The sequence below is a fragment of the Ruditapes philippinarum genome, unplaced genomic scaffold (genome assembly GCF_026571515.1).
Source record: "Ruditapes philippinarum isolate M1 unplaced genomic scaffold, ASM2657151v2 ctg1383_1_1_1_1, whole genome shotgun sequence".
Lineage (NCBI taxonomy): Eukaryota > Metazoa > Mollusca > Bivalvia > Venerida > Veneridae > Ruditapes > Ruditapes philippinarum.
The window spans coordinates 114,326-137,418 of NW_026856195.1; the positions used below are offsets into that span (position 1 = coordinate 114,326).

At 31.8% G+C, this 23,093-nt stretch overlaps 1 protein-coding gene across 1 annotated transcript; it reads right to left on the minus strand.

Annotated features, from left to right (window-relative positions):
* Positions 1-61: 61 nt before the first annotated feature.
* LOC132745737 (PDZ domain-containing protein GIPC1-like) lies at positions 62-21,348 on the minus strand. The gene is made up of 5 exons (XM_060734703.1): positions 20,909-21,348; positions 18,600-18,969; positions 10,032-10,132; positions 7,060-7,141; positions 62-4,560 (listed from the first exon to the last, which is right to left on the minus strand). The coding sequence occupies exons 1-5, from the start codon at positions 21,200-21,202 to the stop codon at positions 4,370-4,372; spliced, it is 1,038 nt and encodes a 345-aa protein (XP_060590686.1). The 5' UTR covers positions 21,203-21,348; the 3' UTR covers positions 62-4,369.
* Positions 21,349-23,093: the final 1,745 nt, after the last annotated feature.

The following is a 23,093-nucleotide window of genomic DNA, read 5'->3' on the forward strand; positions in this document are numbered from 1 at the left end:
CTTTCAACAGTCTTCCTCTCACTCATAAAATGTCATTATAATAACAAATAACAAGACAGAAAACTGTAAAATTATGACTTTTATTGACAGGTTTTGTTTTGCTTTAGTTCATCACAAAAAACAAAATTGCAGTATTTAATACAATGATAATCAATTTAATTAAATCCTCTTTATAGGCAAACTATCCCAAACTTACTGATTCAAGACAAATTAAATGAAACTAACTGATCCTTTGACAAAACAACACAATGATAAAATTTTCTACCTTCTTAAAAGTATAAACTGTATACCGGTATATATTTTTCTTTTACAAAGCTGAAGGTCTATTAAATACCAGGTAATAGATATGAAACACACCCAAATAGCTTTTTGACAAATACAAAAATTGCCTACATAGGACGACTGTTTCACTGAATGGTTTAAATTACATGTATGTTTTATATTTCACTTAATATGTGTATATTACGACAGACATCCAATACAACAGTATTTTGGCTGCAAAAATGGTCTTATCATATTTTACTTTTTTTAAATAAAATTTAAAAATTACATACAACTGTAGAAGTATTGATCCATCTTAAAAGATTCAATGATTTTTGTTTCATAAAGAATGATACGTTATTGTAAAAATATGTAACTAAAGAACATAATTAACTTCTAACATGAAAATACATACTCAAAATATGGTATATGGTAAAATTTTCCTTAAAATTTCTTTAAAATATGCAATAAACACATCACAAATATTATATAATATATATCACAATGCACAACGCTAAAATAAAGAATGTAAGTTCTTGTGGAATGTGTACAATAAATTAACACACAACAAATAATTGATAGAAAATATAATGATTAATGGTTTTTGAAATGATGGTTTCAATAACAGGGATGTCAGACTGACATGTATGCCACCGCCGACCACAACCACTAGAATGAGCAGAGATAACTCACGATTTTTTACAACTTTAACATCATTGGTCTAAAGACTTGGATGGCTATAAATCTACGAGTCCTAAAACAAAACAATCCAGTCCTACCACAAGTCTTAAAACAAAACAATCCAGTCCTATATCTTAAAAATCTAATGCGATAGCTGTAAAAGCAAACAACACACTTGCATTCAGCTTGTTTGATATCAACAGTTCCTTATATAGCAGAGTTGTTTTATTTCAGTATTTTCTTCTCGTTTTTTTTTTTTATAAAATCAGGACATATTTCATGACCATAAAAGTAAAATGGGTCTTCCAATAAATAAAGGCAAACCTATGAAGGTTAAAGTATATCAAATAGACTCGAAGAACAGTTTTCACATGCAAGGAAACTGTGTGCTTCTCACCTTAGATATTACAGAGCCCAAAAACTATAGGTTTTCTACTAAATATTGGCAACCTTCTTGTGAAGGCTCTTGGACTTGTGATTCTCAAGTGAAGTGGTCTATCAATCGAACGACAGACTGAACATCCGACAAACATCTACAAAAACCTTTGAAGAGGGACATTATAAAGGCACAACATGTGTGTAGTAACATTTACCTCCCTTTACTATACCACATACATACATTACACTAGTTAGCAACATAACTTACTTTCAGTAGTATTAACCTATCATAGTTATACATATTTTTGCAATTCTTTGGCTAAGTGTAAGTTAGAAATTTGGTCTATTGTGTGCATAATAAAACTGTAACTATTCCTACAGAAGTATATGCAGCAGAGTAAATGATGACTTTTTGAAATAATACTAACATGTATGCCGTAACATTTTCAGTTCTTTACCGGTATATTCTCAACAGCATTTAAACATCACTTTCATAATAATATTATATACTTGGCATATTTCAATTTTTCAGATTATTATTAGCATTTGAATGTACATGTTTAAAATCTATCTCTTTACCCAAAGCAACATTTAAAGCCTCAAATAAAACAACAAAACAGTAAAACTAGCGCACTGAGTGTTTCATGCAACACTGACATAACTGGCAGATGTGTTGCCATAATGGGCTAAACTTTAGGTTAAACACACTTCAAGAGTGCTACCATAACTGGTTAAACTTCAGGTAAATCATGATGCCCGAGACTGCTACCATAAATGATCACTGGATGTAGTAGTTTGTAATACCAAGAAAATATACACATGTAGTTGCTACTTCAACGTGATCTCATCTTTTGACATAATTTTTTTAGAAATTTGACTTTTTAAGTATGTTTGTAAAACTACTATTCTAATCAAACATTTTCTACATAAAATGAAGGTGGGACTTCACATGAAAGTAACAAGTATAAAATCTTATTTACAATAAAAAAAATGACTAAAATATCCTGGAAATTGAGCTTATATACACTTTGATTCTGTGAGAACGGTACAAGGCATTAATTTGTGTGCATACTCACATATTTTATCAGATTAACTGATTGATCAAAGAAAATCTAAACAAAACCAGTTTCAAAATACCAATAAGATTACAATAAACCAAGATGTTTAAGAAAATGATAAAAAAAAACTTTTAAAATCTTTAAAAAGATACTCTAAATAGATAAAACCTTCATATTTAAAAACTTCATATTAAAGCTAAATCAGATATTTAAAAAAAAATGAAATTATAAAATGATACATCTTATAATAATGATTTATTTTAAAAATAAATAAATGCAATGTTTGATGTTTTAATTTCTTCAGAATATGCATGTTAACATAACATACATTCATACAGTACATCTTGGATACTATGACAGTAATGTTGTGAAAAATAAATAAAGATGTGAAAGAGGAACTTCAAATCTATTTTTAACTACCTTAAATGGTGAAAATTAAATAAGAATTACAAAAATAGTACGCCATTGCTTGTTGGTACGGTTTCATGTATGGCGTTAAAACAAAATTTTTAAAAATATGTATATTTTTTATATAATTTTAGTTCTTTCGGCACTTAATTTCTTTCTAATAAAGTTTCACAATTCAGACATCTTCTTGTTTATTTTTTATTCAAACTGTTATCAGGTAAACAGTAATTAAAATAAATCTTTGTTGAGTTTCATAGTAAGTTGTCAATTAAAGTTTTACAGTAATGTAAGTTGTTTACTTAAATTAATAACAAAGACAAAAGAAACTGTATAAATAAATCACTTCCAGCACTCCATTGCCTGTCACTATGACAACATTAGTATGATACAAGTTTTTAATCTGACAAACTTACACAAACATAAAACTTATTACTATTTATAGAAACCCTGACATATGAACTGTCATATTATCCTAAATGAACTGTACTTCTGACTTATATATGAAACAATGATTGAATAATAAGCTTGTTTGTAGAGTGAAAGAAGTAACAAATGATAAAACCTTACACACATTTAACAGACTCTATTGTCACTTGCATATCTGTATCACAATTTATAAAATTTGAAGTTTTGATATTCTACATTTGCAAGACAAGTTTTGAACCCCGAAATATATGCACTAAGCACAACATAATATTATGATTTTACTAAAAAAATATTTTGACAAAGGCCATAAAGGTTGTAATGTAAATAAAGTTACACAAGTGAAAACAGAGTCTGTTTACTGTAATATAATCCCTATTTATTACATCGGTAAATATACTCGTACATATATCTACATCATATATGAAAGATCTCCGGATTTCTTGACTACACATTTTGAGACAAAAAGAAATTTAATTATCTATTGTTTTTAAAGCAAATGTGAGTGAAAATGATGAAAATTATTTTAGCCTAAGTTCTTATATTATGATAACAATTATCTTTACAGAGAAATGAAAACATATAAATTATCAACCTTAGAACACTTGAGATCAGTGTAATTCTAGAATATAGAGCGTAACATTTTCTAGTTGTCATATACCATTTACTTACAAGCACACTTAAAATATTTTGATATATTTTGATTTTTACTTTAAAAATGTTATCAAATATCAATACTTCTATGCAGAAAAAATGCATTTTCATTTAGAATTTGGCAATCCTTATCCAATGTAAAACATAAGTTAGTCACTAAGTAGTTCATACCACTTGTAATGCATTTTCTGTTTGGCAAAAATTTCTTAAAAGCTGTAAGAAAAAACTGTATGATTCTTCTTTCTTTGAGCAGTATATAAAATCATTAAACAAAAATAAAATCATATCTGGCATAAAACTGGCCAGTTTCTTTATGCTGCAAATTTGCAAGATGAATTTTGAACCGCGCTATAATTATGATGTACTATAGTGTCTTGTAACCATAGTGATGAAAATCTTTTTCTGATAAAAATAAAATCAAGTATGACCTAAATGACCAGTCATTAACATTTACACTATTACATCAAAACATCACATTGGCACAAAACAGATGATACATGATTATCTTAAAACTGTTCATTAAACTCTTGAATATCCGGTTTGGTCAGCCTGCCAGACTTTGCATCTGATATAGCACCCCAAAGGTCAAATACAAAGTCATCCGTAAAACCGAAATCAGCTAAATCAGAAGTGTCGATCACAACTGCAAAATCGTGTGGGTTATCTTTTTCTCGGCCAGCTTCCCATATCTGTTGTGCTGTAAATATAAACAAAATCTTTTTTGATGTTAACTATTGGCAAATTATATACAAGGTTATAAAATAAAACTACATTCAAGAAACATGATAAGACTAGAAATGTGTCATCATGCCACGGATGCCCCCGCATGCAGCCAAAATTTCAGATGTTATAATATTTAGTTCCAAATTTGTTTGCACAAATTATTGTTTTCATTTTAAGTTCAAAGCCCTTTAAACTTTTCAGTGTTAACACAAACCATTTTCATACAATATTCAAGGCACTGAAATTATTCAGTCTTAACCTTTTGAAAATAGCATATTTCATATTTGTAGCCAAAATAATGGCTATACATACATTTCCACAAAAGTATGAGTGCTGAAACAAAAAGTTCAAAAAAATTCCAATATTCAAGAAAGATAAGGTTGTCCAAAATCATTAAACCATGACCAAATTCAAACTTAAACTGCTTATTCCCAAGACGTATCTATATTATTTTCAAAGTGAAAGGGACATAACTCTGCCAAAAAATCATCGAACCATGACCAAATTCCAACTTGACCTGCCCATTCCTTTGACATATCCATATGTCAAATTTGAGTTGAATATGTAACACTGTTGGGTAGATAATGAACAGAAACTGTAAATTTCATATTATTTTCAAAGTGAAAGGGGCATTACTCTGCCAAAAATCATTGAACCATGACCAAATTCGAAATTGGCCTGGGCATTCCAGAAACATATCCATTATGTCAAATTTGAGTTGAATGTGTTGTACTGTTGGGGAGATAATGAACGGAAACTGAAAATTTCATATTATTTACAAAGAAAAAGGGCATAACTCTGCCAAAAATCATCGAACCATGACCAAAATTCGAACTTTACCTGTATTTTCTCATGACATATCCATATGTCAAATTTTAGTTGAATGTGTTGTACCGTTTGGGAAATAATGAACGTAAACTGAAAATTTCACATTATTTTCAAAGTAAAAGGGGCATAACTCTGCCAAAAATCATCGAACCATGACCAAATTCGAACTTGACCTGTATTTTCTCATGACATATCCATATGTCAAATTTGAGTTGAATGTGTTGTACCGTTGGGGAGATAATGACAGAAACTGAAAATTTCATATTATTTTCAAAGTAAAAGGGGCATAACTCTGCCAAAAATCATCGAACCATGACCAAATTCGAACTTGACCTGTATTTTCTCATGACATATCCATATGTCAAATTTAAGTTGAATGTGTTGTACCGTTGGGGAGATAATGAACGGAAACTGAAAATTTCATATTATTTTCAAAGTAAAAGGGGCATAACTCTGCCTAAAATCATCGAACCATGAGCAAATTCGAACTTGACCTGTATTTTCTCATGACATATCCATATGTCAAATTTAAGTTGAATGTGTTGTACCGTTGGGGAGATAATGAACGGAAACTGATGATGACGGAATGACAGAATGACGGAATGACGGAAGGACGGAATGACGGATGGACGGAATGACGGAAGGACGGAACAGGGTAACACTATATGCCCCGGCCATTACATGGCGGGGGCATAAAAAGTATACATGTAAAACAAACCTGAAAATGATTCATCTGAAATTTGAGAAATATTTATCTTCGGTGAAAGAAACATCAAACTAACATTTACTCTTAATGTGAGATTACCTTATTTAGCACCTTTTCTCATTTGCTTTTCTCTTTTTGATTAGAACCCTCAAAATACTATGTTATAGCTTGCCAGCAGCAACTGATTCTGCACATGTAACTAGTGCAGAACAAGATCAGCCAGTACATTTGTGCCATCTGATCATGGTCTTGCACCATTTGCTATTAAGCCATTATATTTTTCGGAGAGTTTTGTCCAGATTAAAAGATGGACAAGTCCATTTATGATATATTTAGTGAGGAAAGGGAATTTGAACACATTAGGTACATTAGAGTGACTCAGCTGATTATATATAAACCTTCCTTCCTACCCACAATATTTATACGTTATCTGTTTGGTCATGCAGAACAATATGTAACAAATACATCATGGGTGTCATCAAAGTAAATAGATCTGACAAACTGATGTACTTTGTAACAGAAAGAACATCAAAACACGTGGCTATCTGATTAGTACAATAGGGCATAGCCCCGGAGTATTAATCAGATTGCCGAGTGTTTTGATGTTCTTTCTCTTTTGTATCATGGTCAAAGATAAAAAAACACGTTCCCTTGTTGTTACAGGAAAAAGTAACCAATGAATAAGCATCAAAATATGATATTTCTATGGCTTTCCCTTTCTCTGCTGTCACAATAAGTAAACCCCGCAAAAATGAGCCAATCAATGGGCATACTCTGGAGTGCGGGTATTTGTTAGAAAGGTCCCCAAACTATGATACAACTATTAAACAACATTCTTATCAAATTAAAAAGTATGCTCACCATTTACATGTATAATTTATATGTCTTTTTACAAAAGGAATAATAGTACAATAATAAAAAAATAAGATTATAACAAACCTAGATCTGTATCATTGATACCCATGAAGGATTCCAGTAAACCATTTATCTTGTCTGTTGCTGTGCTGACAATCTCTTCAGCCTGTAACAAATCAAAACAATTCTATAAACAACCATCTATCTAATGATTAATTTATCATGCTATTTAAGTGACATAACTTCTTATGGATTTTAAGTTAAACTGAAATTGTTCAAAACTTGTATGACAGTATTTTTACAGACACAAGCAGTCTGGCTCATGATGCATGCATGTCTATTCACAAATCTGTTAGCTTGCCACTTTTAAGCTTCCTGGTAAACAGTTTTGTTAAGATTTAAACCCTAAAACCCTGCCATATTAACAACTGGCCTCTTGTACTTTTGTTTCCTTAAAAACAGAAGCAATCATAACCATTTTTCCCCACTTCATTAGATGGCGTAGTAAACTGAAATGGATCAATCACAGGAATTTATCAATCACTGGGGTTTACTCTTTAAGCTCTGTAAACACAACTACCTTTGTTTGATAATCAGATAAAGTGAAACATAATTTGTGATAAAGTATATCGATATTTGATTTCTCCTTTATGTAAATTGACTTGGCAAATCTACTCAAATGCCTTCAGAAGACCGAGCTTACTTCAACCTGTTCTCAGTGTCCTTTGAACATAATTGTTTGTAATATATAACCTGTAAAAGGCCACATTACTAACATCAAAAACAGATTAGATAATACCTATCTTTAATCTGGTACTAAAGTCTATCCATATTTGTATAATATCTCAAGTATATGCTGACATAATGAAATGCTTTTGCCTAGAGATGCATTCAAGAATGAAGGTTGAGAGCTTAAAGCATGAAGTTGTTAGATGTCCGTAGAAAGATAACCATAAAGGAGAGAAAACATAATGGCTCTTGAATCTATTAATGTGAGGGCATAGTATGATATTTGGCATTCATATATAAGTACTGATAACTTGCAAGTAAATCACAAGTCAGTAACTTGCAAGTAAATGACCAGTTAGTCCTTCAGTTAAACTAAAGTTGCCCTCTAAACAATGAGTTTGAAAGACAAACTCTTGTAGTAATTAAATGTGAGAAATCTCTCTCCTCCAATCACCCCCCCCCCCCCCCCCCCCCCCCCCCACCCCACTCAGGTAGTAATGTGAGAAGAAATGTCATTTTCAAATATTCAGGAAGTAATGTGAGAAGACATGTCAGGAATAACATGAACAGAGAAAAGAAAAATAAGCAATTATGCTACAGTTGTAATACTTAGTGGTTCGAGACATTAGTGGTTCAAAGTGTTTACAATGCTGTCAACTTTATCCATATTAATCAGGGATGAGAAATCAAAACAACATTTATTTCCTGATTAAACACTCCCAAACAAATGTATATACATGCATATGTATGTGTAAACAAAAATTTTAAATCTACATTAACATTTCTATCTTTGGTGTCACTTAACCAATTATGTAAACAGCCCTATCTGGTATTGATTACAGTGTGCCAAAATCTCACTAAATGTATAAACTGAGCATGTATGACCACAACCACTATAGCTATGTCGGTTGAATGAGTTGAAATGCCAACAAATCACATCCATGCAGTCTGATCATTCTGCTCAATAATTTTCATAATCTGTTCCAATTTAAATACATGGTCAGTTCTGCGCCATAATTTCATATGAAACAAGGGGAGTGATGGCCTAATGGATAAGGTGTCAGCCTCTCAACCCAGGGATCAAAGGTTCAAACCCAACTTAGGTCATGACACCAGTACTGGTTACGAAGGACACCAGTACTGGTGACTAGCAATTCCAGGAAGCAGACTTTATAGTGGTTGATATGAGCGTCAAGCTTTCATCACAACTTTAAACTGAATCAAATAAAAATTCCACTGGTTCTTTGAAGTGTGATACATTTTTATATTGCATATATACACCAGAGAGACAGTATGTTAATAGGGTGTTAATAAACGCATTTTACAGTCACAGTCCAAGTGTTAAGTAAGAAAACTGTATCCACCCGCTTTATGATATATTAAAAAAGTAAACATCTGTTATAGAGTTATTTCACACTAAGAAAGTATAAGCTTTTGAAAAATGTCTACCCATCAGTCACCGAGAGATTTATCTTTTTGATACACGCTATGTAAATATCATTTTCAATAGAAACCACACAAGAAATCTTCATTAATTCTAATAGGATATAATAGGATTGATAACACAAATGACATATTTTAAATAAGAAAATACCCAAAGTTAATTCTACAAATTTATCCGAAATTTGAAGTGCAACATTTTATAACAAAGAATGAAATCAAATGACATATATAAACTGTTACCGGCAGCTCAGGACATAAAATATGACACTTTTAATGCATGTTAATTTTAACCTTATAATTTGATAATATGGTACAACATCACACATACACTAAATTATTTCCGTGAATATGGAATATACATTAACACTTAAATGTAAATATATATGTATTACATTACTTCATAACAAATTACTTGCAAGGTGATCTCACTGATATATCTAATATTTAAACCCACCTAAATGTTAACACGTTTTTATTAATCATACCTGATTGTAAAAGGTATGATTGTAAAAGGCGTAGGTATTTTTAGTACAGTAAAAATCTTTCCCTTTTAAACTTCAATAATTATTCATACTTTTACCATTACCCTACATTCTATTGCTTTCCTGATATTATTTGTTAGCTGTCACTTTTCAAAACATATTTTTCTTAATTGTAATTTGTGAATAAGCCCTGAAACTGCTGAATTTATGTAATGGTTTTGTGCAGCTTTGATTTTGAAATGTTAAGCTGTTTCAGTGTTTTAATAACAAAAAAACCCCAAAAGGTGAGCTGCCAACAATATAGAGCCTGGTTAGACTGTGCAGCCTGGCTTTTTACTAACGGCAAAGCACAATTTTGGTTCCAGCAGGTAAAGGTTAGTGGGTGAAGACTCGGATACATACCTCTTCAACTTTAGCTTGACCTTTAGAACTGATTCGTAGTGTCTGTTTCCCGGTTCCCAAACTGCTACTACCTTTTTTCCCAGTTGCTTGACCAACAAATGCTGAAACAATAATGTCATACAATATAAAATCTTTTTATTAAAGTGAATAAATTAAGCCAACATAAATTTATGCATTGTAGGCTTAATTAGTGTCCATCCACTCTTTCAAGCACAAAGAGTACAGAATCAACAAGCCTCACAAGACTGGCTTATTCTAGTCAACATCACAAGTAAAGTTAGAACTGTCTGTACATACGAGCAGTTTGAAAGTTGGCTCATGTTTAGGGTTAAAGATTTTAAACTGGTCTGGTCAGACTGTCCTTTGGTGCAGACTGGCTTTATGGCAGTCTGCTTTAATATGGCACAGGATAACAATTACAATAGTATGTTGACCTTGAAAAGTTTAAAGATACAATATAATTATTGAAACTATATAATACATTAATTTACCTGGCTAGAAAACTTTGATCAATATTGTCATACATGTTATCATGAATGTTTAATGAATGCTTGTTATATCACATAGTATCTTGATAATGAATTGTCTGCCTTCATTATGCATATTATACACAATATATAATCTCAAAATGCACCTCATTTTCATGATAAAATGGTCATTCTTGCCTATACCTGTTCTATAATTGTACTTATTATTCATTTTCTTAAACATTTATCATGATAACAATTATCATAAGGAAAATCTATTTTTAAGCCATTCAAAGTAAACTGAGAATTTGACACGACTAATACAGTGCAATACACAGTTACTAGACACTCTCCGCAAATTATACATGGTGAAAGTAACTGATCAAAAATGACTGTAAACTTAATGGCCTTGATCATAAGACGAAATTACAGTTTAAATTTTTGTTACTGTCAGCAGCATGATATTTTCATTACACACAGATGTGCAGTGCATTTAAGATAACTGTAACCTTGGCCACAATCCCACCCATTTTTGATTTTCAAACCCTAGTAAAATGCTGCTCAAAGCCCTGGCACCGTGATTTGGTTATACCCTCAGCTATTTCGGCCTTGACTCAGCAGACTGGGGAAAAACTTTGCTCATTTCCCCCACCCTCAGTCTGCAGGGGGTAGGGGTCAAGAATGATTACAAATGACCACTGCATTAACAATTTTTATACACAATACCACATCCTATTTATGCTTACTGTGAATTCATTTAATTTTGTGGACATCAAATTTCTTGATTTTGTCGCAAAGAACATTTTTGTGGGTACTTAAATTCATGGACTGTTTATTTTTTCAAAGGATAAAATGTAAATGATGTGATGCAAAATAATCTTACAGCAGACAAAAAGAAATTTTGTTGGAACTTAAATTCATAGATTGAAATATCCACGAAAATTATTGCCCACAAATAATAATGATTTTGCAGTATACACCAATCCGCAGTCATTTGAATAAAATATTTTTTAACTTTCAATTGCTGCCCTACTAATTCATCCTGTCTAACATGATTGCGTATAAATCATCAAGCCAAATAAGTTGTGAAAATGCCTTTCCTGACCTTGAAATTCAATCTTGATTTTTTGCCAAAGACTACAGCATTCACACAAAATAAAAGACCAGAAGCTTGATAAAATGTACCGATGTTATCAAATAAAAATTTTGAAGTATTTATCCGGAACAAATAGTTCAATTGTTCAGTTAAAATATTCTGTCTCTTAATATAAAATCTTATCTGTGATCTAAAATTCAATCTTTGCTCGAATAAAATACAAACATTCGCAGATGAAATCCTTTGACAGATGCATGCATTTGATAGGGATTTAGATATAAACACATACAAAAATATAAGTGAACATCATAATTTATATCAGTTTAACTTAATTCTGTGGCTATTCATTTTTTCTTTGAGTAAAATGACTAATTATATCAGTCATGTCAGTTTTTAAACCAATTCAAATCATATATAAACATATTAATTATATAATGCATATTCTTGCATAAAAACTACATGCAGGTGTACATTGTACAAGCAGAAGAACCCATGCATTTAGGTCTTATGGATAAAATTACACAAGCACCTGTTGTTATAGCATGTTTTTTTAAATTTTTTGCTACTCTGGACGCATGGGACGCCATGATTTAGAAATAGCTGACTGCAAAGACCGCTCCTAGAATTTCATTAGCGAAACATTGCTGTCAAATGATATGATACTAGCTTTTAGAAATTTATAATGATGAAACAGTATTTTTTTATACAAAATAAAAATAACCAAACAAGGAATTGCCAAATCAGGATATACTTTTATGCAAGAATGGTGTAAATGCACCTGCTTTCATGCATTAACATAATTACAAATTTTTCTTTTTTTGATTGGATTTTTCAGTTGCATTGACACTGTAAAGGTTATGGCGACTTAACAGCCTTCTTTACTTGTGGAGGAAGACCTCAGGTCCTCCTCCATGTACTTTTTTCCAGCAAAAGAAACCACCTATGTTCCATAAGCTAAGCTGGAAGAATTCAAAGTCCCTAACGGGATTCGAACCCACAGCAGGAAAGGGCAACTGCGGTTCAATATTCTTTTCTATAGCGCAGATTTTCATTATATAAATTTGATAGTTGAAATGGGTATAATGCTATAGAGATAGAGGGCTGTCAGCTATCTGTAGAATAATTGTTTGAACTGTGATAAAAAACAAGAGGGCCATGATAGCCCTGAGGTCGCTCACCTGTATATAGCGCCCCCCACGGGCCAATTTTTACCCAAGGGCTTTTATTTGAACAGACTTGGTAGACACCCATAAGAAGATGTTTCATGCTAAAAATCTAAGTTCTAGCTCATTGGGTTTTTTCAAAGAAGATTTTTAAGTTTTTGCTATACACATATAAGGAAAATCAATGACCCCCGGGGCGGGGCCAGTTTTGACCCCAGGGCTTTTATTTGAACATACTTGGTAGACACCCATTAGAACATGTTTCATGCTAAATATCTTAGCTCTAGCTCTTTGGGTTCTTTAAAAAAAGATTTTTTAAGTTTTTACTATATGCATATAGGGAAAATCAATGACCTCCTGGCGCGGGGTCAATTTTGACCCCAGGGCTTTTATTTGAACAAACTTGGTAGACATTTACTAGAAGATGTTTCATGCCAAATATCTAAGCTCTACCTCTTAGGGTTGTTTAAAAGAAGATATTTAAAGATTTTTCTTTCGGTTGCCATGGCAACCAGAGTTCTGCATGGAATTAAATTCTTTGAACAATTTTTAAAGGTGACCACCAAAGGAACATTCCTGTGAAGTTTGGATGAAATTGGCTCAGTGGTTTATGAGGAGATGTCATTTAAATCAAAAGTTTACGGACGGACGCCGGACGAAAAGCGATCACAAAAGCTCACCCTGTCACTTTGTGACAGGTGAGCTAAAAATCATATCACTGTACCTGAACACAGTTTTCACCTGAAGAATAATGTGTAAGAAACTTCCTAGGAAGCAGTAAATCAAAGCTAAATTAACCTCCACTTAAAATAGAAATAGAATATTTTGTAAGGGAAAGTTTTATTCTGTTTATTCAAAGTATTCATAAGATTTAATCTTTCGCCTACTATTTACCCATGTGACCAGTACAGACCAAGACCAGCCCACTGCTGTCTGATCATGGTCTTCACTGTTTGCTTAAGTCAGTATATAGAACTTTGAAATTTTCCCTATAAGTAATAAATGGTTTTGTCCAGATTGAAAGACGGACCAGTCCATATAACACATTGAGCGTGGTAAGGGATAACAATAACAGATCTAGGCAGTCTTTGAAAACCATTTTGAGATACAACCAAAAGGGTATAAAAGCATCCTGACTTTATGGTTTTAAAAATTTATGTCATACATTTTGCCAATTAGAGTTTTTTACCCTAAAAAATTAAAGCTCTCCCTATATTAAGTTTAGCTTGAAGACATTATAAGGCCGTTCAACTGCAGCTAAAACAGTAGTAACAAATCAGCCTCTTTTCTTTAAATATCAAACTATGACAAAACCGACATAATGTGATTGCGACCAGCCTGGATCCAGACCAGCCTGCACATCCGTGCAGTCTGATCAGGATCCATGCTGTTCCCTATCATTTTCACTACTTTTTATAGGGTTTGTAAGCAAACAGCATAGATCCTGATCAGACTGTGCGGATGTGCAGGCTGGTCTGGATCCATGCTGGTCGCGAACGCATATTGTTGGTTTTGTCATGGCCCGGCTTAATTATTATTAGTAATCACAGGACATGGTAACTGTATGTCAGGTGCTCGCCTGTTACATTGTGTGCAGCTTCACCCATCAAGTCTGACTTATGAAATAATAAAGACAGGTTACTATTCAGAAATTGTTTCTACCTAATTGTTGTCAACCTAATGAAGGTGAGGACGAGCCACAAAAATCAATATACCTCGAGTGAAAATATCAGCTGTATTATAATGTATTGTTATCATCAATTTCAATAATGGCAAATACATGTATCCATGGCAACATTTTGCTATTTTCCTCCACAGTATATATATATAATCTTCATTTCTGCAGTATAAACTTGGATGACATTATGAAGAGTGTCCCTAGTGCTAGACACAATGTAGCAAACATTACCTGTGAAATATGATTATTACATGTTTTCTCGATAATATATATACATTAAACCTGATATTTTCCTCATCAAAAAAAAAAATAAGTTCAATATTCTATAAAATAATTATATGGAGTATCTCTATTCATCAAGTAATTTATTAGATTTGTACAAATCAATAATAATACGCCAGAAGAACAGTTGACTCGTAAATTAAAAAGCCAAATAGGTAGTGTTAAATTAAATTAATTTTGTTTACTTTTGAGAAAAATATGAGATAAGAACAAAATATCGAATTGCTAGACTAATTTTTTTTTGAAAACTAAACTGAAATATATCAAATAATGTATCCTGTTTTGAAAGTATGAGTAAGTTCAGTTAGAAAATAACATATATATTATATTTATAAAATAAATATGTCTGCTTTTCTTCTCATTTATTCTGTTAAACTATCAAACACTAGAATAAAAGAGTGCCACTTAGGTATGCCAAAGAAAATATCTTCAAAACTTAAGCAAAAAACCTTTATTTTCATGTACAATTTAACATGTAATGTAAGGATGCAAAACTAGAGGCTTAACAGTTATCAGTTCATATGTTTCGTGACACCAAATTAATTAATCAGTCTTTCAGTCCATTCAGGGGTAATAACTCTTGAAATACTTATATGTTCAATAAAAAATACAGACAGCATTATTTCTATAGAGTTTTTATCATGTTAATCAATTTTTGTAAACAATTATTTATTGTTTTTGAGTTGTAGCCCAAGATTGACATTTTTCTGTAATTTCTGTATTTTCAATCAGTTCAGGAGCAATAACTGGTAAAAGACTAGGTGGCTTTGTATCAATCCACTAACAGTATTTCCAAGATGGTAATAAACAATGCACATAGACCGGGCAGGGTGTCCGTTTGACCCTTGAAAAAAGCCTTCATTTGACCCTTAGAATTTTATTTGGAGGGTCAAATTTTTTTTAAATTATGGGGATTTGGCCTTGTAGTCGGTAAAACTTTTAAAGTCAAAATGACCCTCAGGATTTCATGGCTAGTGAACACCCTGAACCCTATACAGATCCAACCTGTTTACAACTTGTATCCCTAGACCAACAACAGGACAAACACATGCAAAATCAAGACATAGTCTAGATGACAATCTATGTCTCTGATCAAGACTAAATTAACAAAATATATTCATTTAAATACTGACTTTATTAAACTACAAGCACTTTCATCATAACTATCTCTTGATTTAGGTCAAGGACAGAATTTGTTCCTGCTATTTTTTTATCTTGTCATTTTTTGTTTGTTTTAGACTTAACACATATTTGTTACAGTACTTCAATATTCTTTAAAGAGACAAACCAACAAAACTAGTTGTTAAAATACTAAACCATTTTCATTCTCCTCAAATATCTGCCGACTTCTCCACATAAAATGTTTTGAACCAGTAAAGTTTAGTTTTGAACTGTAGACAGTGCACGAGTCAATTGTAGCCAGATGACCTGTGACAAGCTCAGCCCCTCCTATCAAATGCACCCCCACACCCTGGGGACAGCAGGGACCTTGACTTTTGGATTTTCAAACCAACAGTAAAACCGTAAATGCCCTAGCTACCCTTCCAAGACAATTTCAAGATGGTTATAATCCTCACTAAAAAGACTGACTTTGTGATTTAGACATATCTCCCATCATTATGGTACCAAAAGAAAACCTCAGCATCAACCAACCACTGTTTGAACAATAGAAAGGGAAAAAGTAAAAACTTAGCTCTATCTCCCCCTTCCAGAGGGATGATTGGGTGGTGGTTACTATTGATAAATATATCGGTACATATTAACTCATTAAACATTTAACACATTAAATATACAACAACAAAGACTAGGAAAGCATGCCCAAACACTATCACTTCACAGTCATAATGTTACTATATTGTATTGCACAAAATGCAAATGTTCTGCTCAAGAAACTTTGAATAAGCATTCATGAGTAAAGTAGTGTTCACAACATCCAAAACATCTATAACAAATCGAAAGAGAGCACATGCTTGATTTATAATAATTTTTTCTGACGTTTAAATACATGATTTTTGTTTAGCGTTTTGATACATTCAAAAATATTCATGTAATGAAACAATCTGAAACATAAAGTAAGTTAAGGTCATAAAATGACAGATGTTATAGCCACATATTGATATACATGTATTTAATGATAATTTGATAAATTTAAAAAAAAAATATACTAAACCCAAGTTGCCTTCAAGATTACCTCTAAAACAAAAACTATGCTGGTTAATTTTTCGTGTTAAACAAACAATTTATTTTGAAGTTTAAAGTAAAATCAGCAAACATTGTATACATGATGGCTAGTAGTTAAAGAGGATTTAATGAGATGGACAAATATTTGGCATGCAAAAAAATAGTAGACACCACTATCTTAAGGCTCATAAAATAAACAGAGAAGGAAATTCTTTACATATATATAACTTATACTTCTACATGTATATTACAATTTGTACAAATGTGGGATAAACTTTACATTTCACCAAACAATAATTGGGTTACATTTATGTTACCAATACAGCCTTTTGTTTTTCAAGCATGAATATAATTTGAAACAATAAATAAAAGAACGCAATCGTTGTATTATGCAATCATATTTAGTACATGTAGGTGCTCATAATTCGATGTGTTATAAATGCTTTAGTATATAATATAAAAACAGTAATCAACAGCTCAAAATTTGGATGATAATAATTAAAATATAACATCACTGTTACATGACATAATTATACATTTATATGGCATTATTCACATATTAGACAGGTGTCTGAAGGTATAAATAACTTGACATGATATTTCTAGTGATTTTTTTTGTTCCAAAAATGTGGCTTTGCCCATTAGGTGCGGAAAAATGTGTCATTTTCAAGAAATTTGGGAAAAAAACAAACAAATTTAGCAGTGTGAAACAATTATTACCCATCTATTCAATAATACATTATGATTAAAACTCTTACATGTATATCTTTGCATATTTCCATACTGCTTCCATTTATTTTAATATTTACCACATAAAATAAAATTTTTACGGTTTATATTTTATTCTATAACATTTATCTATATTTCGAGAAAAATATTATTATATAGTTTTTTCAGGTGGCGAATGGGTCTGAATTTCAACTCAAAAAAGGCCTAAATTAATCAATAATCATGTTAAAATTCTTGGTACTTTATATGATACAGAGGTGATTTTTTCATGAATAAATTTTGACACCTAAGTTCTGATGTTCCATAATGAAGATTATGTAACACTGAATACTGTCATGTCATTGACAACAGACCAACTTCAATGGTGTGATCATTTCCATGATTACACCACATGAAAGTTGCAGCTGGACAACTACCTTTATATAAAACTGTACTTGGATAACATCAATAAAGTAACTGGTGATATATCTGATAACAGTCATACAGACAGATCATACAATAGTTTCTCACCTACAGCTACATGAATTAAAGCTACTTTCAACAAATAATACCAGACAACAGGAGTATTGTAATTTGAGAGAGAATAGAAATGTTTTCCTCATCTTAGCTAGGTATCTAATAGAAATCTCATTTTAAAGACCACAGTTTTTGTTTCACTGACAAGACTGATCCAATTATCTATATTCATTTCAGAGTTATGTCTTGGGTATATAATTCTAGTACAGTATCGTTACCTTTGAGTCCTCAGAGCAGATTCTGTATTATCATTAGTTTAATGTGCAAGAGTAACAGTGCCAACAACTGACATAAATCTGAGCATTATACCAAGTTATCAAAGAAAAACTATATATGTCTGTATGTCATACTGTTACTTTAAAATAAATTATCCCATAGTGGTAGCCATATACAAATCTTATATTACATTAATTGTGCTGGATATATAACTAGTAATCAAAGTGATGAAATACTTACAAAAACCTGATTTAAGCGGCTCAACAGTCCTGATAGTGAATGTTTGTCCCTTTGAAATTTCCTTTAACATTCTCGCAACTTCAAAATGCCGACAACCCACTAAACTTTTTCCATCAATTTTTTCTATATGATCTCCAACGGCTATTAAAGGGGTTGTGTCCATAATACTTCCTTCTTTAATACGTTTAATAAAGGCATAGCCTGCACCATTGTCAGTTATTGTTAGTCCTAAAGCATCTTCTGATTTTGTTACTTCTACTTCCTTTGGCTGGCCTTTTACATGTGCGAATATAAAATCTTCTAGACCGATTTGTCCGCCCAATAATTTGGTCATATCTATCTTGTGTGTATTTAGAGTGCAAAATAATATCTGAAAGAAAAACATATTTGAAAGATGATGTGGAACAGATCATACATATTGTAAAAATTATCTTAAAGTCATGATGGCCCTTGATCCCTCCGTTGAGATCCAAAGGTCATAGTAATTGCTACAGTGATGTAGATCATTGAGGACACTGGTGCACTGGTTGTTATGACATTTTTGACCAAACGGTTACGATTCATAACTTTAGTATATGTCTACAAGGCAATATCAAGTCTGTTAAAAGAAGTTTTCAATGTCTTGGTTTATTATAAAATAAGGTCTTATAAAATAAGTGACCCCCCAAGGATAGGCCAATTTCCACCATTATGCATTGGGGCATGATTTATTCAACTTCTGTTGAGTACCTGACAAGGTGATGCAAAATATCTATGTTCTTTATACCATTGCATTTTCTGAGAAGATGATTTCATTTTTTAGATCTTTTTATCTCCTGTTTCCTATTCATGCATTAACTTAATTCTGCAGTGGGCCATCTAAGCAACATTCCTTAGCAGTTTGGTAAAATATGGATAACAATGCTTGATGGCTGATGCAAGACTGATATCATGCTTAGATAAAAAAACTTGGGTCTCTAAGGTGAGCTACATTGTAAGAATAATGCTAATCATTGACTCAAACATTTAAACCCATACCTGCATTGATAATCAGAGATCATGACCTTAAATATGTAATTAATGAAATACAATAATATTGAATTTTTTAACACAAAATCATTTTTATCATTTATAATAATAATATTATTATTATTACTAAGAAAAAGTTGTAACATATAAATAATATATGTAATAATATAAATGAGGGATAATTCTACAGTCATATTTCTTTTGAACTGTGTGACTATAAATTGTATGTGCACAACTTAATTAATGTTTAATAAAATAAATGTCACATTAAAACATTATGTTCCAAATACATTTAAAGTTCTTTGAGCTTTAGTATCTATACGATATAATCCTAAACCAATAATAGATTTGTAAATAGTTTATAGCACATAGAACTGTTTTTTAACTGTCAGTACAGATGTAAATCATGTAAACTGTTGCTCAAACATTTTTAAGATGGGGACCATGCAGGAGCTGAAGTGACAGACGTATAAAAAATTTTTTAGGCAGTATTTATTCAAACTATGTCTTTTTTTGTACATATTTTTCAATTTAAAAGATTATATATTATATTTATTGATAACAGCATTTATCACACACCTGTGCCGATTTTGCGACTCCGTAAAAATAGTTTTGCACAACCGTGCATATATTTTGACGTGACGTCATTAGCTTCATACAAACATAGTGTAAAGACACGCTAAATGTTAGGGTTATACTCTATGCGCGTCAAGGGAAATGACTCTTTTTTCACTTTTAAAGGTCTTTATTTTGGGTATGTGATAAATAGAATATTAAAATTGTGAAAGTTCATTACTGAATTTATTGGACTCATTGAATTGAATGTAAATATTATTATGCTCGCCAGAGGCTCGCACAATATAATTGTATTCAACTCGTGCAATAAATTCAGTATTGAACTTACACTCATTTAATATCCTCTATGTATGCTCCACTTTATTCTATTATATGCATGATGGATAAATCAATTTACTGCAAAAAAAATGGTATGGAAGCTCTTGAAATTAGAACTAAAATAGTGCACAGTTAATCATTGTCAGATATCCATGGCCTAACCATTATCATACATGTTATGTTACATATTAATTAACCTTGGTATCCAACGATGAGAGTTAATGTGTTTGGACTGTAATTACATTGTGTTTGGACTGTAATTACATTATCTTTTGAAATTGATTTAACCATCAAGGCAAACAACAGCAAAATTATGCTTTCATGCCAATCTTGGACATGAAAAAAAAAACAGTTTATAATCTAAAGTAATATTCAAGGTATAAAATAAATAGTTGTAATATACTTACATCCTCAACATTCATATCATAACAGTCAGCTATTTTCTGGTATAGTTCTTTCACATTTGTAAATCCAGAGATAATCCCCGTAGGACTACCATGTGCCTGTTGACAATGAAACACTAATTTTGGTCTAGGTTGAGGAGGTGGTGTCTCATTTTTCTGTACCACTTCATTTTTAGCGGTGCCATTAGATGAAGGTGGATCATCTCTGGGGCGTGTCGGCGAGCCAGCATTCAAATTTTGCTGGTTTTCTGTTAAACTGTCCTTATTTTTGTTCTTTTTTCCGCCAAATAAAGGCATATTGAATGATTTCTGTTTTTAAAAATGATACCGACAATTTTTGTTCCGATCTTATTGGGAATATTTGGTATTTATTACCTGTCAACAATACACCTGTAATTTTCATAGAGCGTAATTTGCTGTCAACACGGAAGTTGAGTCCTTATGGAAATTATTTTCATTTCCGATATCCGGTTTTCATAACAAATTCAAAAATAGCCAATTTTAAATATTTTCTTCAAATTTTTGAATTAAAAATTAAATTTGAGATATAGAAACTATAGAATTAAATGTAAAATTATTCCTATCATTAAAAGGGAAACTGTCGAAATTGGTACAGAAAAATCCTTACGGTTTAATTACACAGGTAATTTGAACTTCATTTTGATTGGTTGAGCACGTGCAAATAAGCCGGCATGTTCGATACGGAATGATTGTCCGCACTGCAAATTTTCACAGACTTTTACAGAATACTTGCTATGGCTTTATTGAAAAAAAAAAACAAACAAAAGAAACAACTCAGTTTAACAACGCTAATACTGTTATACCATATCAAAACATATCAAAATCAAGTTTGAATAATTCTGTCCTTTATATGCATGTAGATCTAGTGTTTGCGTTAAATTTGTATTTTCCCGAAGTATTGAAATAATCTTGAAATTAATCTTGAATATATTTTTTTCATATGAAAACTTTGAACATGACATCATTCTGAAGCAAACTGTGGCCAGATTTTGTAGGATAACTTCGGACATCAATGCATGCCGTTTCACCGAAACTAAGTGCATGACAAAATTAAAATGTACATGAAATTTGTTTAATTTACTTCATTAATTGTAAGTATCATAGAGAAGCATTTCACTTGACGAAAAGATGTTCCGTTTCAGTAGATTTTGTTTTGGTCTTAGACATTTTGTAGACAACGTTTATACTTGTCAACATTAATTACTATTCGTTAATTTAATCACCTAATGCTCAAATCACCGATGCGTTGCTTAGACTTTCCGGGAACTGGCTCAAAACATTCAGAATAGTGGCGCGAGACAGGCAAGATATGTACCTGTTTCTCTTCTACCTATTTCATTTCTGTACTGGAACATACGTCATTTTATGTTCAAGCTTAGTGGAAATTAAAATGCATGCAATCGGTTGTTATTGGAAGCAAAATGACAGTCTTTTTATTACGTGCGTTATTTTTGATAGCTATTACAAGATTTTACGTCGACAAAGTTTGTTTATTTCTCGCGCAATTTGTTGGCCATCAATATTAATTTTACAGTTGTACATGAACATTTAAACACTTTCATGCTTGGTCGGATGCATTCTGATCGTTTTCCTTTATTTCTTACGAACATCATGGAGAGCTATATACATGTACGGACGTTTTATCTATATCGGACAAAACTGGCTACAATGAGCGGGTATGAGGAAAAATGACGGATGTGTGCTGTAAATTCCGGGTATAACGCAACGCACTCCAGGAATATACAAATTTTGTAATGTGTGATGGCTTTAAATGCTATTTTGTATTTATTTTACTTCATGCTATCATAAAGGATGGCATCGTTGTCTATGAGCCAGGCACACATTTACAAGTTTGGTGTTGGCTTGTCTAATTAATTATTACTGTACTGTATTGTCTGATTAACGTCATTGGAATTTATAAATATGCTTTTCAACAACAACAACAACAACAACAAAAATGACACCAAGCATGCTGTATGGGGAAACAGAAAATACTCAAAAATTGTAAATGGACGGCTTTTTTCCAATACTTTGTATAATGCGTTAGATAGATGCATGATAAAAGAAAAATACTTCACGCCATTATCGCACAGCTCACTCTGATGATGTCACTTGGTCGTACCGTCCGTAAGGTTACTATTGCCAGTTAAAGCACCTTACAGACGTG